The sequence below is a fragment of the Choloepus didactylus genome, chromosome 11 (genome assembly GCF_015220235.1).
Source record: "Choloepus didactylus isolate mChoDid1 chromosome 11, mChoDid1.pri, whole genome shotgun sequence".
In the NCBI taxonomy this organism is placed as follows: Eukaryota; Metazoa; Chordata; class Mammalia; order Pilosa; family Megalonychidae; genus Choloepus; species Choloepus didactylus.
In genome coordinates, this window is record NC_051317.1 from 33784334 (window position 1) to 33796871 (window position 12538).

The 12538-nt window shown below is 42.4% G+C and overlaps 1 protein-coding gene across 2 annotated transcripts in view; it reads right to left on the reverse strand.

Annotated features, from left to right (window-relative positions):
* Window positions 1–12538, reverse strand: part of SEMA5A (semaphorin 5A) — a 524772-nt gene that overhangs the window by 15889 nt on the left and 496345 nt on the right. For both annotated transcript variants that reach the window (XM_037799396.1, XM_037799395.1), the window contains one exon: window positions 1950–2120. In XM_037799396.1, the coding sequence (XP_037655324.1) occupies window positions 1950–2120 (171 nt within the window). The remainder of the gene's footprint in view (window positions 1–1949; window positions 2121–12538) is intronic.

The following is a 12538-nucleotide window of genomic DNA, read 5'->3' on the forward strand; positions in this document are numbered from 1 at the left end:
AAACTCATCCCAGCCTCCAGATGTATGAAAAGAGAATAATAATATTCATATTTAAGTTTAGACTTAAAAAAATGGTTTCTTGACATTTTTCATGAAATATTCTTAATATAAAATTATGTTTTTCTCTGCAGTTTGCTTTTTCCTCCTTCTTAAAAAATTAAGCACCATCTTTGTAATGCAGGGACAATTTAGAGATCAAACTTTAGCCTTGTGCAAAGAACCAATTTCCAGAATGACTGTGTAAACAGATTTCGAGGCACTTTTTTCAATATGAAGGAAACCTTTCACAAATACTGGCAGGAATGAGCTGGAAAAAAAAAAAAAAAAAAGGCATGATTGTTTCAATATCTAAGTGTGATCCAGAAAATGGTCTCATTTTAATTGCAGTGGTCCCCACGTCTCAGTAAACTGAGCTAACACTCGGATCCAGAAGGCAGCAGTGGGCTTCCTTTGGGTGCCTGAGCCAGCCGCCCAGAGCTGCCAACTGCCACATCCACAGTGCTGAGGCCAAGTCCAGTGAAGCTTCATGTCACAGAGGCTCTCTCTGCCCTCCACCCTGATGTCCAACCAAATCTCAGATCCTATTTTATCAATTTTAAGAATGTTCTGTTATAACCAGATTCTGTGACTTGCATTGCTTTGCTCCTCAGCTTATCTAACTGGACTTGATGCCATTTCCCCTCTAATTGCACTACCTGTGCATTATAAGCCATTGATCTGGGAGGAAGTGAATTGGAGGAAGTTCCATGGGGTTCCCCTGTGACATTTGAGAAGCCATTCCTGAAAAGCAAAATGGCAGGTGACCCTTAGGGAATTAAATGCCTTCTTGAAGGGAGAAAGATCCATTTGACTCTGAGTACACCTTCAGGCTGTGTTACACCCGGGACTTCTCCTCTTGGAGGGAAAAGGGGATGAAATGAAGTGAAAAGGGCCTTGACAGTCAGCTTGAGGAGAGGAACCCAGAGAGGTAAACGGGATGGGTGGTGGCTGCCAATGCTCAGGGGAACCTGCTCCATCCCTGGGGCTTTGCAGGAGCCTGTGCTGGGCCCTGAAGAGGTCTGCAGGGAACTCCCCCGTTCAGACCGTGAGATGCGGGCGGGGGCTCTGCAAATGCTGCTTGCTTCCCCAGCCTTTCTCCCTGGGCTCGGCAAGGGGCTGACACTGAGTCAAAACACTTAGTTACCAAGGTCAAGGCCCAACTTGGGACATTTCCTTATTAGGGAAGTTTGGGTTTCATAATAAAATGAGATATACACTCTCCCACTAACGTGATCAAGGCTTTGCACACGTGTTCTGAGTATGTGGCAGGGTCAGAATTATCTAAATGTGGAACAGTTGGTATGAAGAAACGTCACAAATATTACGGGTAGACTGTGTCACCCAAGACATGTGCAAGCCCTGACTCTCCGTCCCATGCGTGCAATTGTGTTTAGAAACAGGGTCTTTGAAGATGTGATTAGTTAAGAAGAGGCCAGACTGGATTTGGTGGACCCTAATCCAATATGACTGGTCCTCATAAGAAGAGGGACATTTGGACACACACAGATGGACAGACACAGGGCAGAAGGACTTGCAAGGATGGAGGCAAAGCCTGAAATGCTGCAGCTCGCAGCCAAGGAGCGCCGAGGATGGCAGGCAAGCTCCAGCAGCTGGAAGGGACCAGGAAGGCTGCTCCCCTGCAGGCTTCAGAGGCACAGGGCTCAGGTAACACCCTGATTCCACATGTCTAATCTCCAGAACTGGGGACGGTGAATTTCTGTGGCCATGGGGTCTCGGGACTTGGCTGCAGCAGCCCCAGGATGTGCATTCAGAAGGTAACAGTGTGGGGTGGATTCATTCTCTGCTTTCGGCACCCACTGTCACGTGGCACCACCAGCTTTGCCGCTGACTAAATTTCGGGATGGGGCGAGTCTGTCCTGAGTGTGGGGTGGGGGCAAGGGGGCACTCACCGGGGCAGGGCTGCGTGCTGCAGAGGGCCTCCTCCGTGTGCAGCCCCAGGCAGATGTCCCCTCCATAGGCCGGGGCCGGGTTTGTGCAGGATCGTGTCCTCATGTAGTGTCCTCCGCCACACGTCGCCGAGCATTGTGACCAGGGGGACCAGCAAGACCACACCCCGTCCACTGGGAAGGGACACAAAGGCACATCATTACTGAAATCCAAACCCAACCAGCCCAGAGTCGCTGCGGAGAGACAGACACTGCTCTGCAGGAAGGCATCTGTGTGTGTGACACGGGGCTGGAGGAGAAACACAGGAGATCTGGGACTTTCCTCTTGGGGAGGGATCCATTTTGCAGATTCCCTGTGACTCTTTTTCAGTTCCTCTTATTTGCTCTTCCAGAAAATATATCTAAAACCCATAATATGTAAGCCTGTGGATAAGGCAGGAGTACAGCATATTGAGCACAAAATTCCAGTCTTGAGAAAGACCTCTACCTGCATGAATGGGCAGCTCCCAGCTAGCTCTCACCTTTGCCTTCTGCACTCTGGTTGGCCCTGCAAGACGTAAACCCAAGAAAAGTAGTTCAACTGCAGCCTTCTTACTAATTCGGTTATGACTGTGCTCCATGACAGTAGGAGAAGGGAAAGCACTGGTGGGTCCTATGAAGAAGGGTCTGTGACAGATACTCAGGAAATTCTGGCACTAAACAACCAAACTGAGTGCAAACCACCAACAGATTCAGCAGCAGGTTTAAATGACACACCACAGAGAGGAATATTTGCACCAAGACTTCAGGGAGGATGCTAAGGGCAAGCTGGTTCTTGACTCACTGTTTCCATGGCTACTCAACAAGCTAGAGCATTCTTCTGAGCCCTCTCGTTATCTCTCCTGCTTCCTCTGGACTGAGCCCCTGCTGCCTGTGTTCTGGACTCCTGACCCGGGATCTAGGGGGCTTTTACACTCCATCCTGCATTAGCTGATGCTTCTAAAGCTCAGTCCTTGCATCAGCTTGGGTCTGAGATATCGTCAGATAGGTTTTGCTGTTTGGCTAACTCCCGTCTGACCCTCCCCTCTTTCTAGCCAGCCCTGCACTCTCCTAAAATGAAGCCACAGGCCCTGAGCAGAGAAGACATGGGGCTCTACTCAGGGGGCAAAGACCAATCACAGCCATGGCTAACTAGATGAAGATGCTGGTGAGAGACCTGCTATTACTAGCTACTACCATATGTAGACAGTATCCTATTTTATTTTCTTTGTATCTTACATAAAAAAAGCAATTACAAGAGGGAATAGCAAAAATATTCAGGATACAAAGTTTTTTTTTTTTTTGTTAGAATGACCCACTTTGTATTTTAAGATGCACATCATGATTTAATACATCTTTAGGGAGTGATGTGATTTTTCTTTATTCATTTGGAATTGTCTAGGAAGAAAGCATTTTTGAGAAACACAAGTAGAAATATCATCTTTATGACAGTATTTTAATTTGGAAAAAATAAAAGGAAAGAGAGGACTTAAATTCAATTTAAAACTGAGTTTGTGCTCTCTAACCAGGAATTTTTGATTTGATGTTTATACAAACTTACAGAATTGAACATTTTTTCTTTCTAATAGCCAATAAGGTATATAATGAAGTTAGAAACCATCAGTCAAAAACTGACATTAGTTTTAATACCAGCAATAGGAGGCATATTTTTGCCTGGAACTTTGCGATTTTCCAAAACCCTCTCCCTTACCTGTTCTCACTCAAGGGAACCCTTCCTGACAGTTTTCTCTGTAACGTGAGCTCACGCTTGCCCGCCCCACACATCAAGGCACAGACAGGACACAGTGCTTTCAGACTGCAGGTGGCACAGATCATGGCTGCCTGTAGGTAACCAGGAGAGCCCAAGACTAGAGGGTTAGGGAGTTATCCAGATGGTGGCGCAGCCCAACTTAGAACCAGCCCGGTGATCTGAAGACTCTTGGTGGGCTTTTGTGTTGCACGACATCCCTGTAGATCAAAGACTAAGTGTGCATGTTCGCAGTCAACCCACAATCATGCAAGATCTAAACCAACCTCACACCAGGATGCTGGTGCAAAAATCGCCCGTGATACTTCAAACAGTATTTGGCACACTCTACATTTTAACTAATACTTAATGCCAATTCATATCTGATCTAATCTAGAATGACTTCCCTACCTCTCAATGGTTCTTCTGGCATCTTCATGGACTCCCCTGGTGCCAACTTGTTTAACAGAGAGAAAGGAGCTGCTGTTTGAGATATGGAAGTTGAGGGAGCATCTGTAACTGAATCCAGTTGCCAAAGTGTTCCCATTTGTGAATTTAAACCAAAAGAACAATCTGTGCCTCTTCCATTTTTACATTCAGTATTTGCCCTCTGAGATATATTCAAAGAACTGGGGACAATGTCTGTGCTTCCAGTGCCAAAGGAAATGTAAGGAGAACTTCAACTTCTTCACTTTCTCATGTAGTTGCATTGGTCTGTAAAATGCCCCGTCCCTAGACCAGTTCTCATCCAGCCTTCACTTCCTGTCCTCTGGGACAGGAGTCAGCCTACTTCCTGCAGCTGTGACTGGAGGCAAGGGGGCTGGTGGGGTATACTGGAGAAGAAAGGATATTCAATACTGCGATACCATTTTTTTTTTTTTAATCATCATTTTATTGAGATATATTCACATACCACGCAGTCATACAAAACAAATTGTACTTTCGATTGTTTACAGTACCATTACATAGTTGTACATTCATCACCTAAATCAATCCCTGACACCTTCATTAGCACACACACAAAAATAACAAGAAAAATAATTAGAGTGAAAAAGAGCAATTGAAGTAAAAAAGAACACTGGGTACCTTTGTCTGTTTGTTTCCTTCCCCTACTTTTCTACACATCCATCCATAAACTAGACAAAGTGGAGTTTGGTCCTTATGGCTTTCCCAATCCCATTGTCACCCCTCATAAGCTACATTTTTATACAACTGTCTTCGAGATTCATGGGTTCTGGGTTGTAGTTTGATAGTTTCAGGTATCCACCACCAGCTACCCCAATTCTTTAGAATGTAAAAAGGGTTGTCTAAAGTGTGCGTAAGAGTGCCCACCAGAGTGATCTCTCGGCTCGTTTTGGAATCTCTCTGCCACTGAAGCTTATTTCATTTCCTTTCACATCCACCTTTTGGTCAAGAAGATGTTCTCCGTCCCACGATGCCGGGTCTACATTCCTCCCCGGGAGTCATATTCCACGTTGCCAGGGAGATTCACTCCCCTGGGTGTCTGATCCCACGTAGGGGGGAGGGCAGTGATTTCACCTTTCAAGTTGGCTTAGCCAGAGAGAGAGGGCCACATCTGAGCAACAAAGAGGCATTCAGGAGGAGACTCTTAGGCACAAATATAGGGAGGCCTAGCCTCTCCTTTGCAGCAACCGTCTTCCCAAGGGTAAAACTTATGGTAGAGGGCTCAACCCATCCAACCACCAGTCCCTTATGTCTGTGGTCATGTTAGCAACCATTGAGGTGGGGTAGGCGAATACCCCTGCATTCTCCACAGGCTCCCCAAGGGGGCACTACATCTTTTTTTTTTTTCCTTGTTTTTCTTTTCTTTTTTTTTTTTTTAACTTTCCCTTCTTTTTTAAATAAACTGTATGAAAAAAAAAGTTAAAAAGAAAACAAACATACAATAAAAGAACATTTCAAAGAGACCATAACAAGGGAGTAAGAAAAAGACAACTAACCTAAGATAACTGCTTAACTTCCAACATGTTCCTACTTTACCCCAAGAAAGTTACATAATATAGCAACATTTCTGTGAACTTGTTCCTACTATATCCATCAGAAATTAACAGACCATAGTCATTTCTGGGCATCCCCAGAACGTTAAATAGCTTATCTGTTCTTCTTGGATTATTGTTCCCCCTTCCTTAATTGCTCCCCCTTCCTTAATTGCTCTCTACTGCTAGTTCCCCTACATTCTACATTATAAACCATTTGTTTTACATTTTTCAAAGTTCACATTAGTGGTAGCATATAATATTTCTCTTTTTGTGCCTGGCTTATTTCGCTCAGCATTATGTCTTCAAGGTTCATCCATGTTGTCATATGTTTCACGAGATCGTTCCTTCTTACTGCCGCGTAGTATTCCATCGTGTGTATATACCACATTTTATTTATCCACTCATCTGTTGAAGGACATTTGGGTTGTTTCCATCTCTTGGCAATTGTGAATAATGCTGCTATGAACATTGGCGTGCAGATATCTGTTCATGTCACTGCTTTCCGATCTTCCGGGTATATACCGAGAAGTGCAATCGCTGGACCGAATGGTAGCTCTATATCTAGTTTTCTAAGGAACTGCCAGACTGACTTCCAGAGTGGCTGAACCATTATACAGTCCCACCAACAATGAATAAGAGTTCCAATTTCTCCACATCCCCTCCAGCATTTGTAGTTTCCTGTTTGTTTAATGGCAGCCATTCTAACCAGTGTTAGATGGTATCTCATTGTGGTCTTAATTTGCATCTCTCTAATAGCTAGTGAAGCTGAACATTTTTTCATGTGTTTCTTGGCCGTTTGTATTTCCTCTTCAGAGAACTGTCTTTTCATATCTTTTGCCCATTTTATAATTGGGCTGTCTGTACTATTGTCATTGAGTTGTAGGATTTCTTTGTATATGCAAGATATCAGTCTTTTGTCAGATACATGGTTTCCAAAAATTTTTTCCCATTGAGTTGGCTGCCTCTTTACCTTTTTGAGAAATTCCTTTGAGGTGCAGAAACTTCTAAGCTTGAGGAGTTCCCATTTATCTATTTTCTCTTTTGTTGCTTGTGCTTTGGGTGTAAAGTCTAGGAAGTGGCCGCCTAATACAAGGTCTTGAAGATGTTTTCCTACATTATCTTCTAGGAGTTTTATGGTACTTTCTTTTATATTGAGATCTTTGGTCCATTTTGAGTTAATTTTTGTGTAGGGGGTGAGGTAGGGGTCCTCTTTCATTCTTTTGGATATGGATATCCAACTCTCCCAGCCCCATTTGTTGAAAAGACCATTATGGCTCAGTTCAGTGACTTTGGGGGCCTTATCAAAGATCAGTCGGCCATAGATCTGAGGGCCTATCTCTGAATTCTCAATTCGATTCCATTGATCTATATGTCTATCTTTGTGCCAGTACCATGCTGTTTTGGCAACTGTGGCTTTATAATAAGCTTCAAAGTCAGGGAGTGTAAGTCCTCCCACTTCGTTTTTCTTTTTTAGAGTGTCTTTAGCAATTCGAGGCATCTTCCCTTTCCAAATAAATTTGATAACTAGCTTTTCCAAGTCTGCAAAGTAGGTTGTTGGAATTTTGATTGGGATTGCATTGAATCTGTAGATGAGTTTGGGTAGAACTGACATCTTAATGACATTTAGCCTTCCTATCCATGAACATGGAATATTTTTCCATCTTTTAAGGTCCCCTTCTATTTCTTTTAGAAGAGTTATGTAGTTTTCTCTGTATAGGTCTTTTACATCTTTGGTTAAGTTGATTCCTAGGTACTTGATTTTTTTAGTTGCTATTGAAAATGGTATCTTTTTCTTGAGTGTCTCTTCAGTTTGTTCATTTCTAGCATATAGAAACATTACTGACTTATGTGCATTAATCTTGTATCCCGCTACTTTGCTAAATTTGTTTATTAGCTCTAGTAGGTGTATCGTTGATTTCTCAGGGTTTTCTAGATATAAGATCATATCATCCGCAAACAATGACAGTTTTACTTCTTCTTTTCCAATTTGGATGCCTTTTATTTCTTTGTCTTGCCGGATTGGCCTGGCTAGCACTTCCAGCACAATGTTGAAGAACAGTGGTGACAGCGGGCATCCTTGTCTTGTTCCTGATCTTAGAGGGAAGGCTTTCAGTCTCTCACCATTGAGTACTATGCTGGCTGTGGGTTTTTCATATATGCTCTTTATCATGTTGAGGAAGTTTCCTTCAATTCCTACCTTTTGAAGTGTTTTTATCAAAAAGGGATGTTGGATTTTGTCAAATGCTTTTTCAGCATCTATTGAGATGATCAATTGATTTTTCCCTTTCGAGTTTTTAATGTGTTGTAATACATTGATTGTTTTTCTTATGTTGAACCATCCTTGCATGCCTGGAATGAACCCCACTTGGTCATGGTGTATGATTTTTTTAATGTGTCTTTGGATTCGATTTTCAAGTATTTTGTTGAGGATTTTTGCATCTATATTCACTAGGGAGATTGGCCGGTAGTTTTTCTTTTTTGTAGCATCTTTGCCTGGTTTTGGTATTAGATTGATGTTAGCTTCATAAAATGAGTTAGGTAGTCTTCCATTTTTTTCAATGTTTTGAAAGAGTTTGAGTAAGATTGGTGTCAGTTCTTTCTGGAAAGTTTGGTAGAATTCCCCTGTGAAGCCATCTGGCCCTGGGCATTTATTTGTGGGAAGATTTTTGATGACTGATTGGATCTCTTTGCTTGTGATGGGTTGGTTGAGGACTTCTATTTCTTCTCTGGTCAGTCTAGGTTGTTCATATGTTTCCAGGAAATTGTCCATTTCTTCTACATTATCCAGTTTGTTGCCATACAGTTGTTCATAATATCCTCTTATAATTTTTTTAATTTCTTCAAGATCTGCAGTTATGTCACCTTTTTCATTCATTATTTTGTTTATATGGGTCTTCTCTCTTTTTGATTTTGTCAGTCTAGCTAGGGGCTTGTCAATCTTGTTGATCTTCTCAAAGAACCAACTTTTGGTGATATTTATCCTCTCTATTGTTTTTTTTGTTCTCTATGTCATTTATTTCTGCTTTAATCCTTGTTATGTCTTTTCTTCTACTTGGTTTAGGATTGGTTTGCTGTTCATTTTCTAGCTTCTTCAATTGATCCATTAGTGCTTTGATTTTGGCTCTTTCTTCCTTTTTAATATATGCGTTTAGTGCTATAAATTTCCCCCTTAGCACTGCTTTTGCTGCATCCCATAGGTTTTGGTATGTTGTGTTCTCATTTTCATTCGTCTCTATATATTTAGCAATTTCTCTTGCTATTTCTTCTTTAACCCACTGATTGTTTAGGAGTGTGTTGTTTAACCTCCAGGTATTTGTGAATTTTCTAAGTCTCTGATGGTTATTAACTTCTAATTGTATTCCATTGTGGTCAGAGAATGTGCTTTGAATAATTTCAATCTTTTTAAATTTATTGAGGCTTGTTTTATGTCCCAGCATATGATCTATTCTGGAGAAAGTTCCATGAGCACTAGAAAAGTATGTGTATCCTGGTGATTTGGGATGTAATGTCCTGTATATGTCTGTTAAATCTAATTCATTTATCAGACTGTTTAGGTTTTCAGTTTCCTTATTGGTCTTCTGTCTGGTTGATCTATCTATAGGAGAGAGTGATGTGTTGAAGTCTCCCACAATTATTGTGGAAACATCAATTGCTTCCTTTAGTTTTGCCAGTGTTTCTCTCATGTATTTTGTGGCACCTTGATTGGGTGCATAGACATTTACGATTGTTATTTCTTCTTGCTGAATTGCCCCTTTTATTAGTATGTAGTGGCCTTCTTTGTCTCTCAAAACATCCCTGCATTTGAAGTCTATTTTATCTGAGATTAATATTGCTACACCTGCTTTCTTTTGGCTGTAGCTTGCATGAAATATTTTTTTCCATCCTTTCACTTTCAGTTTCTTTGTGTCCCTGTGTCTAAGATGAGTCTCTTGTATGCAACATATTGATGGTTCATTTTTTTTGATCCATTCTGCGAATCTGTATCTTTTAATTGGGGAGTTTAATCCATTTACATTCAATGTTAAAACCGTGAAGGCATTTCTTGAATCGGCCATCTTATCCTTTGGTTTATGTTTGCCATATTTTTCCCTCTCTCTATTAATATCCTTTATTGTACCCATACCGAATCTCTTTAGTACTGAACCTTTCTCCAAGTCTCTCTGTCCTGTCTTTGTTTCTCTGTCTGTAGGGCTCCCTTTAGTATCTCCAGTAGGGCAGGTCTCTTGTTAGCAAATTCTCTCAGCATTTGTTTGTCTGTGAAAAATTTAAGCTCTCCCTCAAATTTGAAGGAGAGCTTTGCTGGATAAAGTATTCTTGGCTGGAAATTTTTCTCACTCAGAATTTTAAATATATCGTGCCACTGCCTTCTTGCCTCCATGGTGGCTGCTGAGTAGTCACTACTTAGTCTTATGCTGTTTCCTTTGTATGTGGTGAATTGCTTTTCTCTTGCTGCTTTCAGAACTTGCTCCTTCTCTTCTGTGTTTGACAGTGTGATCAGTATATGTCTCGGAGTGGGTTTATTTGGATTTATTCTATTTGGAGTTCGCTGAGCATTTATGATTTGTGTATTTATGTTGTTTTGAAGATTTGGGAAGTTTTCCCCAACAATTTCTTTGAATACTCTTCCTAGACTTTTACCCTTTTCTTCCCCTTCTGGGACACCAATGAGTCTTATATTTGGACGTTTCATATTATCTATCATATCCCTGAGGTCCATTTCGATTTTTTCAATTTTTTTCCCCATTCTTTCTTTTATGCTTTCATTTTCCATTCTGTCATCTTCCAGGTCACTGATTCGTTGTTCAACTTCCTCTAGTCTTGTACTATGAGTGTCCAGAATCTTTTTAATTTGGTCAACAGTTTCTTTAATTTCCATAAGATCATCCATTTTTTTTATTTAGTCTTGCAATGTCTTCTTTATGCTCTTCTAGAGTCTTTTTGATTTCCTTCATATCCCGTACTATGGTCTCATTGTTCATCTTTAGTTCTTTGAGTAGCTGCTCTAGGTGGTGTGTCTCTTCTGGTCTTTTGATTTGGGTGCTTGGGCTTGGGTTATCCATATCGTCTGGTTTTTTCATATGCTTTATAATTTTCTGTTGTTTTTGGCCTCGTGGCATTTGCTGAACTTGATAGGGTTCTTTTAGGGTTTGTAGACCTATTGAAGTCCTTATCTCTAATTTATCAGATCTACAGCTTCGTGGAGTACACTTTCTCTGACTAACCAGCAGGTGGCGTCCACGAGCCACCTGTTCTCCACGAGCCAGTTCTCCCCTGCTTAGTCTTTTTGGTGAGTGGGGGAGTGAGTCTTGTGGGGCCCAATTGGTGTACCAAGCTTGTGTGTGTAGTTGGTGTTGCCTGCCCTGTATGTGGGGCGTGTTTCTGGGCAGTCGGGGAGGGGGGGTGGCCCTAACAATCAAATCTCCCTGATGATCCTAGAGTTTTAAAGCTGCTGCAATAGTCTAATCCTTCAGTTCAGTCCTGCCACAGTTTGTCTCTGCCACTGACCCACAAGTCTTTGGTATTGGCGTATGTCTCCTGAGACTTGCAAGTGGGCTCCTCTTCCAGGCTGTGCACCCCGGGTCCTCTGTTGAGGGATGACTGTGCTATGTCACAGGTGAGTGCCGTCACCCCAGGGCAGTTCTGGGCTGCTGGGCTGTGTAGGGAGGCTCCCAGTCTGCTGAAATGATGGCTGAATGGGGCTTTGTTAATTCACACTGCTCCACCTTCCCAGCTCTGGGACAATCAGCTGAGGTTGCAGGGAAGGCTAATGTCCACACCCAGTTTTGTGGTGTGTGCCTGTTAATTGAAGCACTTCCGTCACACTGGGTTGTCTGGGGCAGCTCTGGGCTATGGGGCTGGCGATGGGCAGGAGTGTTTCCTGTTCACCAGGATGGTGGCTGTGAGCGGACACCCCCCTTTTCTTGGGAAGTTGTGGTGTTTAGTGAATTTTCTCAGCCAGTGGATTATTGCCTTTTGTCTCAGAACTCTCTTAGTTCTGCTCTTGACTTGACGTGCCCAAATTGCAATTCTTTGAAGCTTTCTATATTGGGAGATTTCGCTGATCTCAGCAGTTCGACATTTTCATGAGTGTTGTATGAAGTATGCCCAAAGACAGATTGCTCTGTGGTGTCCAGTCCACGCAGTTCCTGGCTTTTTACCTACTTTCCTGGAGGAGTAACTAAAACTTACAGCTCACCAGTCCTCCATCTTGCCCCGCCTCTGCGATACCATTTTATATTAAGAAGGTTAAAATATCCATTTCTAAAATAGAAATCACAGAATACAAAGCTTAAAGAAACAGGTGAGGGTGGGGGGCATGCAGGGCACAGCGGGGAAGCAGGAATCATGGAGTCAAGGGAACAAAACAACGTGAGCCACCAAGAAAGGCGTAACCCAGCAGGGGACGTAGCAGAGCTGGTCACCCCAAAATCTCTTTTCCACTCTGTCACCTATGTCAAAGGAATAAAATAACCACATTCCTGACAATAACAGCAACAACCACAGTAATTGCTCTAAATGTTCGAGCACCTGCAAAGTGCAGTCCTCACAACCGCCCTGGAATGTTCTAGAACCCGGTGAGTCCAGTCACACCACACTTAGTCGTGGCACCTGTGAGTGGTGGAGCTGCACCTATGCCACTGGCCGGCTGAAGACAAAACCAGGCACATAACCACAGCGTGAGGGTTTCACCTAACTCTTTGCATGTTGCTAAAAGCCACATGGATCACTATCTGATTTAGCCCAAGAAAGGCTGGCTCATAGAAAAGATCAGAGAAGTACCCCATATCTCAGATGCAGGCTTCACTCAAGGAATCAAAGCAATTCAG